This window comes from Idiotropiscis lumnitzeri, chromosome 14 (genome assembly GCF_059441095.1).
Source record: "Idiotropiscis lumnitzeri isolate Australia: NSW breed Sydney's pygmy pipehorse chromosome 14, RoL_Ilum_1.0, whole genome shotgun sequence".
Taxonomy (NCBI): domain Eukaryota; kingdom Metazoa; phylum Chordata; class Actinopteri; order Syngnathiformes; family Syngnathidae; genus Idiotropiscis; species Idiotropiscis lumnitzeri.
Genome location: NC_142404.1, coordinates 7,105,294 through 7,126,485, shown reverse-complemented (window position 1 = coordinate 7,126,485; position 21,192 = coordinate 7,105,294). Strand labels below are relative to the sequence as shown.

The 21,192-nt window shown below is 39.8% G+C and overlaps 1 protein-coding gene across 1 annotated transcript; it reads right to left on the bottom strand.

Annotated features, from left to right (window-relative positions):
- Window positions 1-4,838: 4,838 nt before the first annotated feature.
- tmtc4 (transmembrane O-mannosyltransferase targeting cadherins 4) lies at window positions 4,839-20,437 on the bottom strand. The gene is made up of 19 exons (XM_088315809.1): window positions 20,146-20,437; window positions 19,993-20,052; window positions 19,654-19,861; window positions 19,172-19,287; window positions 17,557-17,773; window positions 14,654-14,741; window positions 14,480-14,580; window positions 13,818-13,910; window positions 13,453-13,614; window positions 12,028-12,230; window positions 11,655-11,829; window positions 10,840-10,971; window positions 10,681-10,760; window positions 10,517-10,624; window positions 10,308-10,449; window positions 9,848-9,962; window positions 5,929-6,041; window positions 5,746-5,815; window positions 4,839-5,089 (listed from the first exon to the last, which is right to left on the bottom strand). The coding sequence occupies exons 3-19, from the start codon at window positions 19,813-19,815 to the stop codon at window positions 4,941-4,943; spliced, it is 2,226 nt and encodes a 741-aa protein (XP_088171935.1). The 5' UTR covers window positions 19,816-19,861; window positions 19,993-20,052; window positions 20,146-20,437; the 3' UTR covers window positions 4,839-4,940.
- Window positions 20,438-21,192: the final 755 nt, after the last annotated feature.

The following is a 21,192-nucleotide window of genomic DNA, read 5'->3' as shown; positions in this document are numbered from 1 at the left end:
GAGAGAAATGCCTTTTGCAAAAGTAATTACTTCCACCACAAGTGGAACAAATGATTTTCTTTTTTTTTCCAAGGAGGGATTTACAATGGAGTGTGGCATTTATTCATCAATGTGGATGACAAACACACAAATCAACATTACATTATTAAATTGGTTAACAAGTTTTATACACGCTTTGTTTCAATTTAGGGTGGTTAACTTCCATCACAGTCACACTCGCATGGACAATTTAGAACAGGTCACCAACATGGTGTCTGCAGGCACTGTGTAGCCCCTTACGACCACTTGAGGAGCTCACAAGGCTGTTCTAAAAATAGTTCACCAGTGACGTGCATCTATTTTTTGTGACTTATTTTTAAAAAAGAAAAAAATTACCACTAAAACACATCAAATCGTTCTTATTGTTATTTGGCATTGGCATGAATATAGCAATGACAAAATTAGAAATAAAAATGTCAGAAGTCAAAGGTCAGCCTTATAGCGCATGACCAAATCATAGTGTTTATGGAGAAAAGGTAGCTGACAAAATGATAAAGAGGATTTAGCACCAAATAATTTGAGTAAATCTTGAAAATTAAGACGTGCGTATCAAACTGGAAGCACAACAAGTAGCTCTCAGTTTCAAAAAGGTTGGTAACTTCGGATTTAGAATCTTCAATCTAAACTTTTCTGTGAGAAAGATATGCTAGCCACTAGCCCACCGTGCTGCCTTGTGTTCGCTTAAATAACTTATGGTTAAGCTTGTAGTGAACTTGAGATGATTAAGTAACGGCGGTGATAATATTTGCCTGACCAACTCTCAAGGAGGGTTAATAGGGGGGCTGTTTTTTGTTTTTTTTTTGGGGGGGGGCGGTGGGTTGGATCCTCAGTTATGGTTAGCATGGCTGTAAATGCCAAGGCTGGTAAAGGCAACAGGGCCAATAACCAGTGACAGTAGCCCTCCTTGACATGACAGAGCGCATCCAAGCCAGACGGACAGAGCGACATCGGGGAGGCACCGTGACATTTGGGGGGGGGAAGGGGGTGCTGATTGTTGTTGTTGTCGTGCATCTTGTGCTGCAGCTGTGTCGCGTAACATGATCTAGATGACGCGGACGGGGTGGCTCCCTTGTTGAAAATGGGACCCCCGGCGCTTCTACAGGAAATACATCGGGAGGGGTGGCCATGAAGACGGCGTCAAGTGCGCAGAATTGACATCAATTAGACAAGCAAGAGGGAGGTGCCCATCAAAGGAAATTAGGATTGTTGTGGTTAGGGTGGAGGGTGGAGGGAGGGGTCTGACTCTCTCAAAGATTTTAATATTATACTACCGTATGTTTGTCCTGCATGTCATTGAAAATTCACAAATCGGCACTCTCCTAAAATAACCGCATAAGTCAGTGTTTCAGTTTTTTCGGAAAAGATGAAAAATGTTGCCAAATATTGATTACACAGTATTATATAATGCATGTAGCGCATTTCACGACAGCTATTCAATAATTATTGAATTTCAGGGGTAGCATTGAATGATCTCCTAAACTAAGGGCGGAGCTGATTTTAGCAGAGGTGGCCAGCATCCTGAGGGGATGTTTAAGGCCCCCAAAAAAATAATTTTAAGGAGGGCGATGAAATATAATAGGCTGACAAACTCACCTGTATAACAATGTAGTAGAGAGCGGTAATTTTGTCTTCCCTGGCATCGCAAGTGTGCCAACTATCTATCACAACAGCCACTTGTCCAGCCACCATATGCATTTGTAACAGCTTTTGACAATATATTTGTGGATGACTTCTCAAACAAACTGTCAACGGTTCTTGTGGATTTTTTTTTTTATTGCGTTATTGCACCTTGGAGTTCAGTGTTGTAGTGGCGATTGAGATTTTCCATGGCTGCATCATTACACAAACGTGGCAGTGTTCAAATTTGGTTAACATATAATCTGCTTCCCGTTTCACCTGAAAGATAATTTTCCGGACCTCATTTGGTCCTGCCTACTTGCCAGACTATGGAAGGAAGCCAAAAGCAAGGCCAGAGGCCAGATTCAAACACCCACCATCAGAACTCTGAGGCTGTACTAACCACTTGTCCACCATGCTGCCCCCCCACCCCCATCATCTTCCTATAAGGAATACTCAATAAGTTGTATTAATGCTGTTGTAATTAAATTCACTACACCAGAAAGCGTGTCTTTTATTTTGTTGGGTATTGTTGTGCAAAGTAGCACACCCGCTGTTCGGAGATTACTTCAAAAATAGTGAACGCCTCCAAGCACACACACATACACGTCCTTATTGAAAATGCCCCTGCAACAAACGGTATTGTTTTTTTTTCTCTCCCTAATATGGTTGCCATCAGAATAAAATACCTTTTGTACATGGAGTGTTTTCCCCCTCTTGAGTTCCACAAAGAACTCCACCTGGGAGGGGATCTGGTGATATCATTATGATGGACAATCCAAGCGGGTAAAAGGTGTGCAGGGCAGAGCGAAAGAGAACAAGGAGAGGACTTCATAAGACGCTAGTATCCCATCTTTTATTAATGTCACTCCCTGGGAAGTCTCAGGTTTTTCCTCTCAGTCAGAATTTCTAATGAAGATGTCGGTGGCTGGACCGGTAGGTCCATCCCTTTAATACCTGACATATTTTATGATAATGAAAGGTACTCAAAGAATGAGAATGATAAAAGTGCGCTCCCCTCCCCTCGTTGATGCGTCCACACAGCTGTGCCGCGGCAGCAGCAGGCGCCACGTGAAAAGGATCCCTGCCAAAAAGTAAAGAAGGGGCTCCTGAAAGTACATAAAGTCAGCGAGCGACGCTTCGTACATCATTACAGCGCGTGACCAACTATAATAATATGAGAAAGAAGCGCTTGGTCTTGAATGTCACCATTTGATCCTATTCTGTCTGCATTTACGCCAGAGCATGGAGCCCTTTCACCGTGGTGACCTTTATACTATAGTACACTTGAAGCTTGACAGCACTTCACGCGACAGTCTTGGCCAAAAACATTGACGCCCCGGTGCTTCTATCAGAAAACGCACATTTTTCCAGAAAATTGGAAAAATGTCAACATTTTTTATACTAAATTTCATAGAGTACATTTTACTCTAAAAAGCCCATATTTGATCCCATTAAAATTGGAAGGTAAAATATTGAGTGTGAAATTCACAGACTACATTTTATGCAGAATATTTTACCTGGTTTATGTCTAATTTTTGAGTAAAATTTAGTAAAAAATTTTGGAACAACAAAAAAAAAATTCGTTTGATCATCCCGCACAGAACTCCAAAAGTGGACTAGACAAAATGATTAGAATTATATTAAGTACGCATGCTGTGCTCCTTTCATTTGTAATAAAACTCACCTGTGGCAAGTCACGTGCCGTCATTGTAGAGATCACACTTGCAGCCAGTTAAAAGGCGGAAAAGGTGACTCAACCTTCGTGTCACGGGTCTGTGGTACCACACTGAGCATGGAGAAGATAAAAAAAGTGCAAAAAATTGTTGGAGGATTTGAAACGCAAACTAGTGGAAAGCATGGACAACCTCAAGGCTACACATCATTCTCCAGAGATCTGAATGTTCCCGTCAACCGTGTGTGTTCAGGATCATGTACATACCTGATTGGGATATACTGCAGTAGGAAATATTTCGACCGAATGGCCTATGGACCAGTACCGAGAAGCAGACTGGTGGCTGATCAAGAAAACTGCGATAAATCAGCACATCACGTGGCCTCATATTGTAAGTCTTAAAAGTTCCATTCAGTGAGTTCTGTGTGTCAGGGAGAACAAATATTAGCACCAAGTAACAACCACAGGTGCGACATTAAATAATTCAGGAGTTATTGCCCCACGTGAGTATTGGTATCATCCAAGGAACCCTTTACGGAACTAGCATATTTTCTTAGTAAGATGATGTCTTTGCAAGTGACTAAGTGGGTCGAAGGCCACCTGCTGATTGATTTTATTATTTAATTAAGAGCTGTGTCACAAAAATTTTGTCCATATGGTCAACATCCGGCTATCGGTTGGATATTTGGGGGTCTCAAATATCAAATACCACCCCCCCCGTAGAGAAGTGCAGAGTAAGATGTTGAGAGAATCAAAGTAACAAGTGGTGCATTGTACTGTAAGTGCAAACAAACCTTAAAGCGAAACCAGCCCCATCGCGTCTTCAAAAAGTTCCCCGCCTAGCTGAAGGAAGCAGGTGAAAAAATAGAAGTGTATTGACCTTTGAACCCGGGAGCACACTTGTTGACTGATGTTTCACACTGAGGTCGCCTGATCCCTCGATGGTGTTATTGACTGTGTGTGTGTGTGTGTGTGTGTGTTGTCCCCAGGGGAGCGCATCTCCAGTCCCCCCCAACCCCTTTCTTTGAAGCTGCTGTGTTTTCATGAAGAGTCCGCCATCGGTTTCCTGTCCTCTCTGACCTTGTGTCTCCATGTGGACACACACACATAAAAAAAAAAAAAAGAAAAAAAAAAAAGAAACACCTTTCTCCCATTTGGGAGTTTTTGCAGGATAGCCAAAGAATGACGTACCATCTCATTGAACCAAAAAAATAAAAAAAAACAACACTGAGGGGTGTGATCCTATATGTGTGTCATATGGTGTAAACCTCCTCCATGTACTGGATATTTAGTGAATGAGGACAAGGGTCAATCCAAATTCTTTGTGGTCCTCACATGTGTGGCAATGTTGTGTCCAGCTGAGACAACTTTGTGTGGAGGCCAATGGATTCCACATGGTGTTCATCAAGCGGTGCGGCAGCAACAACAACAGCAAATACGCACAGAGTCTGACACCTGTGTCTCATACGACACACGCAAATCAAATTAAGATACATCACGCAAGAAGGGGCTATGAAACGACCCTTTAATTTAGATGCAAAATGTGTTTGTAAAAATCAGTGAAATTGTGAAGACGAGTGTTTGATGACGGTAGCGGATGGAGGTACCCTCAGGGGGCGTGGCGTTTGCGCTGGTCCAGTTTGCGTCGCAGCATGTTGTAGTTGTCGCGTGTTCCCGGGGCCTTGGGGTCCAACTTGAGAGACAACTCGTAGTGTTTCTGTGCCAGCTCCAGCTTGCCCCAGCGATGGTACAGCACAGCTTCAGAAAAGCCACACAAATACAGATTGCTTTAGCATACTTGGGCTGTCGTGGAACTTTAGATGAACTAAGTTGAGTCAGGCGACAGGCTTTTGTCATAACAAATGAGCTAATCACTTTAAACAAAAACAATATATATTAAGCAGTGATGAATGAGCCCTCACACCCAGTTTGATCATAAAAAGTCAACCCCATGCTTTGCCCACATAAAATTCTGTTTTTAAAACAGCTTCGCAAAATAGACATGCCTCACTTTCTGGTAATCGAATCTGTGCTTGGCGCTCATTTGGGAAAATTCTGAAGCTGTTCATCGAAGTCCAAGCTCTGGCATTTGGTCTAAATGGCTGCTTCAAACAAAAGTGTCTGACTTCCTGTTGAAATTGCAGCATGGTCTTTGAGACATTTCGTGCAGCCTGTTATGACAGACATGTCGGCTGAGTTTGATGTCCATTTCTATTTTTACTTGGTGTGCTAATGAGTGAGTTGTAAAAGTCCATGGGCTGAACCCCAAAAATACATGAAACTTCAGTTAGTGTATTTTATCGGTGGATGTTTTTGGGAAAAAAAAACTTTTATGAGTATTGCATAAAAAACAATATATTCTCTAAGTACCCCCCAAAAAAAATCAACATTCTTATTAGTAAGAGTTATGTCACCTAAATTGCCATGGCAGCCAGCTGCAGTCGGGTTGATGTGGAGAGCATTGAGGAAGAAGCCCTCTGATTCCTAACAAGTCAGGACAAATGTAACAAAAAAAAAAATAAATCAATTACAGTCCTAAAAACTTTTGTAGCCAATAAAGATATTTCTTTCCTGAATGAAAAATGATGCTTACTCACCTTGTACTTCTCTTGTTTCCCTAAGACGTTGGCCAACGAAAACATGATGGTGTGGTCATTTGGGAGGAGCCTCAGAGCTTCTCGTCCAATCAACTCCGCTTGGCCCAAGTTACCTGAGCAAAAGAGTGGAAGTTCAGTGTCGCTGCTCAGATGCCTTCATCATGTCAGTCAGTGTAGAGGAGTGGGAATCGTATTTTAACACCAATAGCGGCAATATAATGAAACAGTCTTTAAACAATAATGAATATATTTGCGAAACAACAGCCACAATGCATGTTGCTATCTCTCTATGGAGTTTCTAGCTGACCATTTTCAGCAATCAGAATCAGAATCAGAATGCCCTTTATTGTCATTATACTCAGTGTACAACGAGATTAGATGCCATGAAAAGAAGAACCGTCCGTGCCTTCTGTGGACATTCTTGTGCGAGGCAACACACCATTTGCAAAAAATAGCATTGAACATTTGGATACTCTGGGTGTAAAAGGAGAATAAATATTCATAACACCCTGACCTCAACCCTATCGAGAAACGGTGGTGCATTCTTGATTGTAAAAACAAGGTCTTTAGGGGTGGGGGGCCGACAACAGTATGCCTCCACGGAGAAAATCAAGGTGGAAATGTTTGTATTTTCAAACTATGCATGGACAAAGATGCTCAATGAATGAGTTGTTAGGTGATGTTCCAAAATTGCCTCTAATATTAGAATATACTCAATGATTACTAGTTTAACTGTTGCCTGTGACAACACACACAAACTGAACTAAACTCAAATTAAACTGTTATTATCACAATGGTTTTGATGTTAAGTAAAACCCAGCTTATTGTATCATAATTGAAAAATTGTATTTATGGTAAACTGGATTGACTATTTAGGAAAATAGCATATGCCTAATAATATGCAACCCAATGTATTATATTTATGCACCACAAAGAAGGTCCGACTCGGATAAAACAGTTTAAGATACATTTACATTATTATAATTTAAGTGGTGAACATCAAGTTAAATTTACCAATGTGTACCTTTAGTCAGCTTTGGACCAAAATCCGTCCTTGGATTGCACAGCTATGACAAATTTTTATGGAATCTTGCTGAGTTATATGGCCTTAAAAGATCATTTTTTTTGCCTCTCCCAAAAAAAAAAAAAAAAAAAAAAAAAAAAAAAAATCATTTTTTTGATTATAATATGACATATGACAATATGGAATCCTAGACACGTGGATTTTAACATTTTATCTATCTAAAATCAATAAATCAAAATATATTCCATTTAGAATTAGAATTAGAATTAGAAATCCCTTTCTTGTCATTGTACTCAAGAGTGCAACGAGATTAGATTTAGCATACATACGCAACAAAATACGACAAAACTGTGACGGAACATAAAGGTGCTGCTTCCAAAAAAAATTAATCTTTGTCCCTTAAAATGTAAACATTATCCTGCATAGCACTCCAGGTACATGCCAAGTAGGTTGCCTACGTTCAAGCAACATTGTCTGCCAAGGAAAAAAATTCTATCTACAAAATGAGGCTTTAAACGTCCTGGCCATGTTAGAATATCACCACTATACTGATGGGGGTATGACTAGTATTTTGATTGAAACCTGAACCACATATTTCATTCTACTGTAATATTAGTATACACATCGGGAAGTTCCCAAACGGACATAGTCAGGTAAATGAATGCGAAAAGGATTTCGTATTAAAACGCTGAAATAATTTGGCCACACTTCTCGCGTTGGTTTCAAACAAACCTGTTAACCTTCTTTGAATAACAAAAAAAACGTTGAAAAAGATATGGCTTATGTTCTTCATGTAATGTTACAAATTTCTTAAAAACGGCATTAAACTGTGCCCGGTTCAAGAAAAATAATAACAACAAAAAAGAGACACTGAGCCAACTGAGATGTTGTGTTGACAGTCACATTTTTAAGATGAACAGCGTGTACGTATATAATTACGAGCTAATAAAAGCTGGTTCAAAGACACACTGTCAGCTTTTATTTTGGTGATGGAGCTTTCACCCTGTGCACACACGGACGAGTGGTTTGGTCCTTAATTAGGGATGAACACAAGGCCCGACTGGGTTATTGATCTCTGTCACCGACCCGTCTGGTGTCTGCACCCCCCCAATAAAAGAAAAAAAAATGGAGGAGACAGACAGGCACACAGACAGTCCGGAGTAGTGAGACTTTTGTTGGGAGAAATATCAACATCAAACGAAATATCATCACATTCCATTTGAAGGTAACGCCTACATTGTTTTTCCTTTTTTTTTTTTGCTTGTTGGTAAACGTGGGAAAGGGTTACAATTATTTCAGTCAAATTGGTGGACGGAGGAAGGGGTGGGCCTCTAGGGGGGGTCCTACTCTGGCTGTGCTCACCCACTTTTGATCAACAAACATGCCGGACACTGATTGGATGGCTGCAGCACCCTCCCGGGAGACTCCGCCCCCCCACGGGAGCCCCTCCCTGACAAAATGGCCGCAGCGTTCGGAAATCAGAGCATTCTCCACACGGCGGGGAGGAGCGCCTTGAGAAACTCGCAAGACAAAAGCCTTAATACATAAATTTCAAGCCTTGCTGATTCCCGCTCTTCCGCTCTAATCTTGTTGGGCCGTTTTGATTTGCTTCCAGAGGACACAAACGATGACAGTTCTTCCCCACCAACACCACTCTTTTTAATGTCAAGAGAATATTTATACGCATTCCCTGGCCAATTTATTAGGTACACCTGCACCATCTAAAAATACTATTATATGTTATTATCGTAGCTTGTTTCCGCAATACCAGTGTGGCTCATATTAGACGTGGGTGATAATTATCAACATCCATATATACAGATATTAATGTTGCATGGCCGTAGAAACAAAAATATTGTGAGTTTTATTTGCATGGGCTGGCTGCTTTAGCCAATCACTCATGCAACACTGGCGGAGCTAGGTTCTTCTTGCTTGGGGGGGCCACGGGAGGGCCAAAGATATCTCAAGGGGGCCACAAAACAACAACAAAAAAATAAAATAAAATACAATTTTGTTTAACGATGATAAATATTATTTGTATGTTCCCTACAAATGATGTGGGGAAATGCAGACAAAACGTCACGGGAAAAAAAAACCAACAAAAGAAACCAAACCAAAACAAAACAAAACAAAAGGGGGTCCAGTGCCACAGCACTCACACGACACTCCTAATCAGGAACTACCTTGTGACCACAAACATAGAGTTGCTATTCGGATTTGAGAATACAAAACAACCGTTTGGCACTGAGCCACATGCTGCTTCACCAAATCTGAAGCAAAATATCAAGGTTTATCTATTGACATATGTACCACAGTGGTCTCCACGCTGTTCTCCATACTGGATGTGCAAATGTGAGTGTGAATGTTTGTTTGTAGTGTATGTGCCCTGTGATTGGATGCTGACCTGACCAGGATGTAACTAGCCTCCGGCACACAAGTAAACTCCACTTCGATAGACACACTAATGATGAAGAAAATTGATAGTTGGTGTGGGGAGCATACTACATGCATCTTCTAATATTTTGCACCTCAGGTGGTTCCAGATAAGGCAACCAAAACATGATAAACACATGCCAGAGTGAGGCTTGTTCTTGTTATTCACAACATTAAAAAACGTTGTCAATCAAACTCAGTATTTAAACCGTACAACCTCTCTGTGTCTCAACCACTCCAAAAAATGTTTGCATTCAACATGAAACTTAAGAATGTGCAAATGTAAATTTAAAAAATGCCTGTATGATCGATTAATTAAGAAAAGTTTCTTGATGGCCACAGTTTAATCCTGGTTTCTTCTATCTCAATTGTTAACCACAACCGCAGCTCCTACCAAATCATGGCACCGTTATGTGAAGACTTTTTAGTCACGCTTGAGGTATATTAAGTGTGCGTGTATACCAATGTTGTCCAGTAGAATGACCATGTTGTTCCATGCCAGGCTATGATCAGGTTTCAGCACTGTCGCGTTCCTCCATGCATTCAGAGCCTCCACGTGTCTCTGCTGGTCTGCGTACTGCCAAGGATTAAAACACAACATCAATACACAAGATAAGATTTTATATGTATGCTAATATGTGTTTTAGGATGGTACACAGTGATTTTTACAGTAAAATATCATGCAGTGGAAATACCCAAGGAACTTTCGGAGGGTCAATATGTGATAGGACCGCATGAAAGCTTCAAAAATTTATTTCAGAATAACTTAATAGGGGCCTGTTGGTACTTTCATGAGGGCCAGGAACATTTGGGACGGCATTTGCAGGGCTGGGCATGGGATTGCATCCTATCAGTTCCAGGAAACACATCAAGACCAAAAAGTTCCTGAGATTTTAAGGGAAATTTGTGGCCGAACACTCACCAAGCGTCCCAAGTTGTAGTAGCAGTCCGGATACTTCTTTCGGAAGTGGATAGCGTTCCAGTAGCTCCTCTCTGCTAGCTCAAACTTGCTTAGACTGTTTTGGACGATACCCAGATTCATCCAAGCGGCGGCGAAATCTGGTCTGGAAAAAAGAGTGTTGTCATTAAGGGGCACTGCACAATATTTTTGTCACATTGCTGACAACCCACTGTATTGAAACAGCTTCGGACAGGAGCTGCTCCGCCTCGATCAGCTCGTTCCTTTCCTTGAGGATGTTACCTAAGTTGTTCATGGCGTGCACGTAGGTGGGATGAAGCCTGCAAGACGTTGTCGATTATTGATTGGAATGTGCCAAAATAAATTAAAGACTAACCTGACGGCTTCTCTGTAATAGGTAATCGCAGCTGTGGTGTTGCCTCTGTCGGCCAAATTCTTCCCGACGTTGTAATGGACCTGAGCGATCAGCACGTCATTGATGATTTCAACAAGTAACAACATTGGAAGGAGAAGTGGTTCCTTTTTTTTTTTTTACCTTGGCATTGAGGGGACATACGGTGAGTGCACTGGTGAAAAGACTTTGCTCGGACCGCCACTGGTGACTGCGAAGAGCGCAGCGAGCTACAAATGTGACCATCAAGGCTAAGATGGGGACACGCAATAGCTTCTGCGGGAAGGAAGAGAGAAAAAGCTCTTTAAATGTACTACATCTTATAATTTTGTATACACACAAGGACAAAAATGTTGGTACCCTTCTGTTAAAGAAACAAAAACTCCTAATGGTTATTGAAATAACCTAACTAAAGTTAACAATAATTTCTTTTTCTTTATTATATTTTGGACAAAATATTAACCAAAGAAGAAGATACATGGTTCAATCGAATATATTACTAAAAAGAGACATGCCTGGACAACAATGATGGTATCCATAAACTTAATATACCAATGGACCACTCTTCCAGCGCACATTGCTTAAATTGTCTCAGGTTTGAAAGATGCAATCGTTACACTAGTATTGTGTCATCCTGAAGCAATACGTGCATAATTTCACTACTTGGGGGGGCAACCAACTGGAGATTCAAATAATGTACGCCAAACTATTGACGTCTATGCAGGTTGTAGTAAAAATCTGAAGTATCTTTGGGGGGCAGTTAAAAACTGCTACAATGCACGAGACTATTTAATCAAAACAACACACACAAAAATCCTACCGAAAAGTTTTAAACGTAATTAAACGTGGGCCACAGAGGTATTCAAAAGTTAAAAAAAGAAAGCGCTCCGTTGGATAGACGTTGACGCTTCACCCATGTCATGTTGACATGCCTTATTTGGGCACAACATGCACCCCACCTTGTACTTGACCCAGCGGTGGCAGCAGTATGCCAGGGCACAGGCCAAAAGGAGGCAGTACCCAGATGAGGGCAGGTAGAGCACGCGCTCGGCAATGACAAAGCCCACCCGGAAGAAGATGTTGCAGGCCGGCAGAAATGGGACCACCAGCAGCACCAGGGCCAGGCTTATAGTCCTTGGTCAGGAGAAAGACGACAAATGTGAAATGATTTTATACAGTACAGGTGCACACAGAGAGTTCCATCAAGAACCTCAAAAGCTAAAGAGAGGCCAGATCTCACAGAGTAACTTGTCTGGTAAGAACCGGGATGAGAAGGCATCGTCTTCATAATCAAGCTCACTTCTAGACGTCGAAATGTTTCCGCTCGCTTACCTTCTCTGCTGGCTGTCTGGCGAGCACAAGGCTTGGCCTACCAAGCCTATCAGGATGCACCAGAGCAGTAGCGGCCACACCACCCTCCAATCGGTGGTCGACTTAATGAGCGGCACGCAGCCCATGGACCAATCAAAACACAGCCACCAGGGACACAGCAGCAGCCAGCCATTCAGGGCGTAGTAGTAATTATAGTTGACCACCTGTCAATCATCAAAATGGGAGCGAAGAGTAAAAATAATTGTAACAGCGGTGCAATATAAAATTAGATGTTTAATTTGTTTTATTATTTTCTTTGCAGGCTTTGGATATCACTAGATTGTGGTGAAAAATGCATGGGAGTACATACTCTATGCAATTTACAATATAAAAGGACAAAATGATTTTAAAAAATGTAATTGCAATTTTCTGTTCCCCTCAATATTGTGATTAAGCATTAAACCTATTTAGCCACATTAATAAATATATAAAATATACCAAGATATATTTATATATTAGGGATGCACATTAATTATCTATCCTTTCTACAAAATACAGCCAGATGTAAATATGCATTGAGGTCATATCGGAGTGTAGCGTACACAAGCGCGTTGATGCAGCGTATCAACCCACAGACAGGTTTTCCTTTTTAGTTTCAAAGAACTTACTCACTCTTCCAGGATCTTGCACTATTCACTTGCCAAATATTGACTGGATGTTGTTTCTCTTACATTATGTGGTTATTTTTTTGATAGTTTAGAGATTTTGTTGTTTTTGAAAAATGAAATTTTAAATACTATGACGAATATTGGTTCAATAAAAAACACATATATGCACATTCTTTGACCATATTTAAAATGGCATTTTTTGTTACACATGAGGTTGGGAACTGTGTGGTTGCTATATAGCCTCCCAGTTTGACTGATGGAAAATCTAAGTTGCCCTGTTGTAGGATTTAACACAGATGCATGTTCAGTTCTTGGTTTATGTATTTCTGCATTCATTTGTATGCACACACCATTTGACATCCATCTACGTATCTTATTATGCACTGAAATATTGGTACATTTTACATTTGACAATTCAAATGTAAAACAAAATAATTTTAAAAAAGTAATTCAAAACAAAAGCATTTTGTTAAAAAAAAATGCAATTTGAGAAACAGATCTGTTTTATATTTTTGCTATAATAGCAATGTCATAATTGGTTAGTAAGTCTTTATGCTTCTTTTCTCCAGGTGACTGGAAATTTAAAAAACAAATACTAGTAAGTTGTAGAGATTGATGGTACGCAGTATATGTGATTCGAAAATTACATTCTACTGTACTGCAATGTCCATTAGAATTTGATGACTTGTTTAGTCCTATGCAGAACACACAGAATTACACTTGGAAGACAATAAACGGTCTTTTAAGGACACAATCATGACTAGCCCGTCTGACTCACTCTGAGAAACATGTTCTCCGCAAATGAGGCGGGGTTGTCCACTTCAGTGAACGCCGGCGGCCCAGTTCCCATGATTCTCCAGCGGGTGTAGAGCATGAAGAAGCCGCCTAGAGCCATGAGGGCCAATCGCATTGGCAGGCCCGTCCGCAGCATCTCGCGTGCCTGTCAAAAATCATTACATACATGATATACAGTACATAGGTACATACATAATGCATGTGTGCGTGTGCCCAGATCAATGGGGTCTAATTAACGCAGCTTTGCATACGCAATGTATACAATGTGACGTTAATCATACGAGGGGGTACATGATTTATGACAGAGCATGGCGGGGAGGGGCGGTGCGGTGGGTTACTGTAACTCACATTAAGAGGGGGCTTCCTGAGGACTAGCCTCTGGCTCAGTTCATACACGTCAACATTACAGATGAGGAGGACATCAAAAGCTGCGTTTACACCCTGGAGGGAAAACACAAAGACACGCAAGACAGACATTTAAAAATCATCATATAGGTCAGTGACAAAAGAACGCATTAGCTCCAATTACAGTATTGGGTTACACGTGAAGTGAAAATGGATGTCAGCCTTTGCCATCTTCATTCTAGGTAATGTTCTAACACATAAAGAGAACAGACTCTGAAAATTATCATCAATCAATTTCTTTTTATTTTATTATTACGAAATATTACTAGATTATCATACAGTTGGTTCTGAGAGAAAGAGAATGCTACTGTCTCAGACACATATTTTTTATTTTACTTTTTTTTTTTCTTTCCCCCTTAGACTCTGTGACTTTTCAAAGACAAAACGGGAACATATCTTGTAACTTTGCAACATTTTCTTGTAATTTCTTAACTATAGTTGCAACACCTGTCAGACTGTTTGTCACCAATTGTTTGAATGTTGATATTTATCAGCAACAATTAGGATTTTCCCCCGCAAAATGTTAACAAATATTTACTCATACAATACAAAAAAAAAAAAATCACATAGCATATTATAATATATCACATTGCTGCATTTCATACCAAGACAGTGATGCCTTGTTCTTTGCAAAGCATGGCCGCGGCACACAGCGAGAGGCTGACCACGATCCACCACACAGAAAACCCGCCATCTTTGTCCACACCTGAGTACAGAAACCATAAAAATGAGCATAGTTGGCCAAATGGAATTAGTGAATTTTGGTTGAACAAACCCACCTTTATTGAAAGCTTTGCAGTATGTGAGGAAGGACAGCTGGAAGAACAGCGCACACAACAGATCCGCCCGACCTACGATGCCTGCCACCTTTTGAGGAGGACATGCAAAAGACCAAACAGATATTAGTAGCTCTGCCATCAATTGTCCAAATTAAGTTGACACAAAACTTGGAGACCTGGAGCCCCAGAGTAAATAAAGTGTGTAAATTTATAATGATGTTATTTTATTTATTTTAACTAGATTTACAAGCATTCATTTTCACCAAATGCATTCTTTACATAAATTGGACAGTTAAAATAATAAACAGTAAAATATTTGCTTACCACAACTTTTGATTTCAAATTTGTGTGGTTAAAAATATATGGAATATCAATCAAATGCAGTCACAATAATGCAGTCATGCGATGAGGTGAAAAAAGTCGGGCATTCACAGAAAATGCCAACCTCTGTCACTACTACCACCTCTGCAAGGTGTTAAATTGGAGGGTTGGCCTCCATTCAGTGTCATCCAAACAGAAGGGATGCAGGGAGAGAATTAGGTAGAAAAATGTACAAGGTGCTCCAGGAGCTGGACCACCTCTGTTACGGCTCTGATACTGGCTGGAAAGTTGCATCCAACCCCTCCCCCCCTGCCATTTCCTGTTGGTGTTTTTTTTTTTTTATACAGAACAGTGCTAGCTTTCAAAGAAAACAGAAAAAAAGAGATGAGCCAACCACTGCTACAGCTCTTATGCTATACAACCTCCAAAGCATGAAAATACCGGATCAACACCACCTCCCACAAGCACCATTTCATGTTGGTGCCTTATATAAAGGAAGTGAGGCGTCTTTGTCATGACTACCTTCCTATGAAGTCAGATGACGGCAAGGTTAATTTTGCTGTCTACCGAACACCAACACAAGGACAAATTTTCCCCAAAAATAAATAACAGTTAAATATCGGCTACAGGCGCTGAACCACCATTGTTACAGTTATGATACTAACTGCATAACCATAAAACTTTTAGTACCGACTTCAAACTGCCTTCCCACAATGATCAGTAGAGCAATACAGACAGTGTAAAAGGGGCCACAAAGTGACATTTTATTTTTTGTTTTCATCAACTGCCTTGGTCGTTTCATGTTTTTTGTATTTTCATAGTTCCAATTGCAGGAGTACTCAACAAAGGAGGAAAGGACTTCTCATTAACGTTAACATGTGAGTCCATACAATGTGTGGGTACAGTTTGGTGAGCATCCTGGGGTTGGCTGCTTTGATACATACAGCAGGCACGCCCGAGCCAACCGTGTGCCCGCCGCACCATTCTTGCCCTGCATGATTAAAGAGAAAACGGGAGAGGAAGCCAAACACAGCAAACACACACGCGCACATGCGGCAAGTCATTAAGCATCCTATAGCGAGGCGTCGGCGGTGTCCGCATGCACCTTGGTCCTGACGCTCCCAGCTGAGACGGCCTGTTTGTTCTTGGCATGGAACCACTGCACTGTTTAGTGTGGAAAAGCTCCGGACGACACAGACACCGTCGCGCTGTTGCAGGGGATCTGCCTTGTTAGTTGATAGCCCAAAAATAAAAATGGGATGCGGCACAATGTCTCCATAGGTGATCGTTTCCTGGTTAAGTTCAAAGCGGCGAATGGGAGCTCGCATAATTGGCAACAATTAATGTGGCAAGTTAGCAGCAGACCAGACTTTGCAGCGCTATTGATATTGTTGTCATTTACAGTTGCAGTTGCCTTATTTTCCTGTTCTGCCATATAGTGAGCTTATTGTGCTATTTATAATTTAGATGATTTAACCATTCATCCATTTTCTGTCCCGCTTACCTTCATTGAGGTTGTGGGCAAGCTGTACCCTATTCTAGATGACTTTAGGCAAGAGGCTGAACTGCTCAACAGCTAATTGCGGGGTAAATGCAACCAAACAAAAATTCATCACATTCACACCTAGCACAATTTCTTCAATCTTCAGTCTTCAATCAACCAAACATTTTTTTCCTGCAATCTAAGAGGAAGAGAAACCATGCAAGCACAAGGAGAAGAAGCAAACCCCAGGAAGAAAGGCCGTAGCCCGGATTCAAACACACAACCTCAGAACAATGAGACACGGATGTGCTAATGGCTTATTCAGCTTCTGTTATTTATTTATTTTTTTAGATTTTATTTATTGTTATAGTTGAAGTGATATTATTGAAACATATCTAAATTTACACATTAGTGGTGTAGTTTTTTTTTTTTACTGAATATCTAATCGTGCCCAAGCAATTATTAGTGAGATGACTTTTACTTGGTTTATCATTCTAAAGTAAGAATATTCTTACTTTTTGGTTAATCTTCCCATCTCTGTTTTTAATTAGAGAGGTTAAATACCACTTTTTTTCAGATGATACCGTATGAGCATTCAATCATGAGTAATCAGTACCGATACCAAAACAAGTACCAAAACAACTAGAAGTTTTGTGCAATAATAAAATTTCAATCAAAGCAATGACAGGTAACTGTGAACAAAGATCTTTCTGTCTTTCTGAGTGAATGAGTGAATGAAAGTTTTATCTTAAGCATATGCGAAAAAGAAAAAAATTAATTTTCTGAAAAGCAATGCGTAAAACGGATGGATGGATATTCAAAAAGGTGTCGGAAGAAGTAAAATAAATGATGATTTGCCGATGAGTCAAACGGCCGCAGTGTAGCACCTATTGGTGGCTGGGACCAACTTCCTTTGCGAGTACCATTGAAATTAGGCTGGCTCGGCCTGATGCCGATACCTGGTATCAGTACTCGCACATCCCTAATTTTTATTCTCCTTAAGTAAATAATGGAGAGTGGCTAAATAATGGTAGTATCTATATGTGGTATCTGGTTTTAAATATCATCAGAAAAATCAATTTTCTCCAGTTTTACTTACGCTTTCCGTGTGAATGGGGTGTGCAGCGAAAAAGAGCGCGGCCAGCAGGGAGATCTTGGGAGCACGGTTCAGTACGCGAGTCCTGTCGTCGTAAGCTAGTCCACCAATCAGCAGGGTGAACACGTCCACCATCAGGGCGGAAATAACGGCATGGAGTGCAATGTTCAGCACGTGGAAGCCCACAGGATGCAGGCCGCCTGCCAACATGTAGTTCAATCTGCAACACAACAAAGTTGAAATGTTGAGGTTTAATGTGATACGATCGTGGTTATATTATGTTGGTCGATTGACGATTGTTAAAGCACAAATCCAGTTGAGTGACTGAGGTAACTGATACCAAAACCAATGGGCTTATGTCAACATCCATTCATTGTAAAACAAGATAAAAAAAAAATATATATATATACATTTTGCACATGTATTGATTGATTTAATTTATTTATTTTTAAGCACATTTTAAGAAAAAAAGGCAGATTCAGATAACACAGATCATTATAATTTACAGTATATACCAATACTTTTACACATCTAACTGTGTTTAAACATCAAAAACTGAATATGATTCTAATCTTAAAAACGAAAATGCTAAAATATTTTACAATAGACGATACATTTATTTTTGGATTAAGAATCATAAATCAGTCATAATTACATTGCAATATTATTCTCCATCTACTGAGTTGCTCAAATGTGCTAAAAATGTTATTCTGTAAAGTGCTCTGAGATCATTTATAAGCATGCACTATATCTACTATTTCTGGACTAGGTGGTGCACTTGATTTAAAGCAGCAACAGCTAAATTTAGCCATTGAAAATAAATATGCACATATATTGGTCACTTGGCTGTATTGACCATGGATCTCCATGTTATAACATGGAATGTTTGAAAAGAAAGGTGTCTCTAAGATATTTTTTAAACTTTCACTTCCCTTTTTTTGTATTTTTTTTCCCCCAAAAATGGAATTGATGCAAAATCACCAAATATGAAGTATATTTAATTCAAAGACTGTTCTAATAGCTTTCTTTACAGGTATTTTTCTCAAAACTGCCCTCAAGCGCCACACTCCAGTAGTGTTGGTTAACTTGAACAGTGTTTTGTTCTGAGACTTGTTAAAGATGTACAGCTAATACGGCACAATATTTGCAAAGTATGCAAATTAATTTTGAAGTAAATCAAACTGAGTTAATTGAGTTAAAATATTTAACCGAGTTGAAAATTTTTGCATTAATCACCAGAGTTAATGCTTTAATTTTGACAGCCCTAATATATATATATATATATATATATATATATAATTTGAATTATTGGATTTTATATCTAATTATACTTTATATTAAATATTTTTCTTCTTATTATTATTCTTATTCGTATTATTATTATTATTATTATTATTTTAGGAACACAAAGAAACGCTGAATTTGTTTAAAGAGGGCTTCATGTGCCCTAACAGTGCAATCAATGCAGCTTTCAAAACACGAAATACCGTACATGTAATTTTTGTGTCACACCCATAGATTTGATTAGATGTTGCCAAGTCAATCAGAACCAAGTATATTTTCTATTTACCAAAACTCACTAATACTGGGTGTGCTGAAGCAGCAGATGAGTACAAACCTAAAAGTAAAAACAGTGAGTGGTCTGTAGGACTTGTGACTGGAGTTGCTGCTCAGATTGCTTCCCCAGAAGTCATTGCTCCAAATGTTGGACACGGGTGTGGTTGGCTTTAAGTCCTGCCACACACACACACACACACAAAAACAAATTTACTTCTGCATGTCTCTATTGTGTAAATTCACTGCAACACACATCATTATGTTGAGGATATCCAAATACTGGTATATGGCATATAATTACAAAATAATCCTTGTTTTCTGTATTGCCAACATTCTACGGAAACGTGATGATTAAATCATGAACCATAAAACTAAAAATTATTGCAATCTAGAGGTTCTAGGGTAATGATGAAAAGAGTACACCGGTCTCAATCCAGGCTGCTCAGTAACGTACTGTATCACTCACTGCAACATTAACAAGTCAATTTAGCATAATACCTTCCCTTTCAGAACTGCAAAATATAACTTTAAAAAAAAGAAAACCTTATTGTTGATGATCGCCTCCGAATCGTCAAACACGAACTCCCCATCGTAACTATTGATGAAGCATAGAAGTGCCACCAGACCCACAGTGACCTTGGCCTGAATCGGACTCAGCCTGGGGAGGGGGATTTCCTCATCCCAATGAACCTCAGACAGCGCCATGATGATGCAACAGCACCTGGTTCATTCCTTAACATCGTCCAAATTCCTGAGGACACAAGGCACGTTGCCGGCCATGTATTATACTTTGGAGCACATCACCCGTTAGATAAACAACAACAACAACAACAACAACTTGTGTACGAGTGTCAAACAATGAATGGATGGTTGCATTCTTACCTAATTCTTGTGGAGCTTCGTGACAGGTTGCATCTTTGTGTTAGCTTCTCTGGCAGCAAGCTATAATCGAACATAAATCTCGCTTAAAGCAGACATACATGCAAACACATTACGTCAAAAAATGTCAAAAGTTTTCAATGCAGGGTTACTTACATGCTCGTATCGTGCTATTTAGCATTAGCATGTTTCGTCTGATGCTGCAAATCTCAGTATTGGTCGGGAGGTAAACACAACCAACACGCATTAATAGATATGTTGGTACTGCAGGAAAAATATAACAATATTTAATCTAAAAACCGAAAGGCAGTTTCACTGCAAATAGAATCATTGGCAGCCAGAACACAGTGAGATGTAAACAAACAGTCACGCTCTGGTTTGATTTACTTCCCTACACGTCATATGTCACGTGGCTGGTGTCAACCAATAGATGGCTTAGTTGTTGCGCTGCCTTCCTTGTGCTGCAAAGAGGAGAAGAAGTCAGAGTTCATAACATCCATCTATCAATCCATCTTTAAAAAAAAATACTGGAAGTATTTTCCTGACACAGGCTGTACAGTATTTGCGTTAACGCAAGTAAAAATAAAGTTAGAACTTTACACCCTATAAGAAATGCTACGCATATATTTGGAGCTTCACTTTTAGGTATTAACATATGTGCACAAAAAAAGCCTAAAATACAAGCTTTTTTTGTTTATGTTTTGATCAAATTAACTTATATTAAATGCATATATTTTTAATTGCACTTATTATACATACATAACTTAAAAAAAATATGTTCTTCCAGCATTATTTTGAATCTGCTGGGTTATATCCAGTCATTCATTCGTCCTGTCCATCCTGTTTAACGCTCACTTGGGTCACGAGTTGCTGTAGTTTATCCCAAGAGAGAATTGGGGGGATTAACCCAGGATTGGTCGCCAGCCAGTTGCTCGGCACACAGCACATCTACTATACATTAAACTACCATTTAAATTTATATTCACACTTTGGACAATGGAGTCTTCAATGAACCCACCATGTATGTTTTTGAAACGTCGGAGGAAAGACGGCATTATCTGAAGAAATCCCACAAAAGCATGGGTCGGACATGCAAACTCCACACAAGAACATTTTATTGACTTTCATTATTTCCCATGTTACGTGTCTATCTTGTCCAACAAAACAGAAAGCTTCTGGAAATGTCTACAAATATAATGTATG

Bases quoted from the DNA above. Each gene is read 5' to 3' on its own strand.
- tmtc4 (XM_088315809.1), bottom strand. From the start codon at position 19,815: ATGGCGCTGTCTGAGGTTCATTGGGATGAGGAAATCCCCCTCCCCAGG. The intron at 17,774-19,171 runs GTTTGTACTCAT...GTTGTGTTGCAG, and splicing joins CTCACTGTTTTTACTTTTAG to ATTGAACTACATGTTGGCAG. The intron at 9,963-10,307 runs GTGAGTGTTCGG...AATCCTTGGCAG, and splicing joins ACTACAACTTGGGACGCTTG to TACGCAGACCAGCAGAGACA.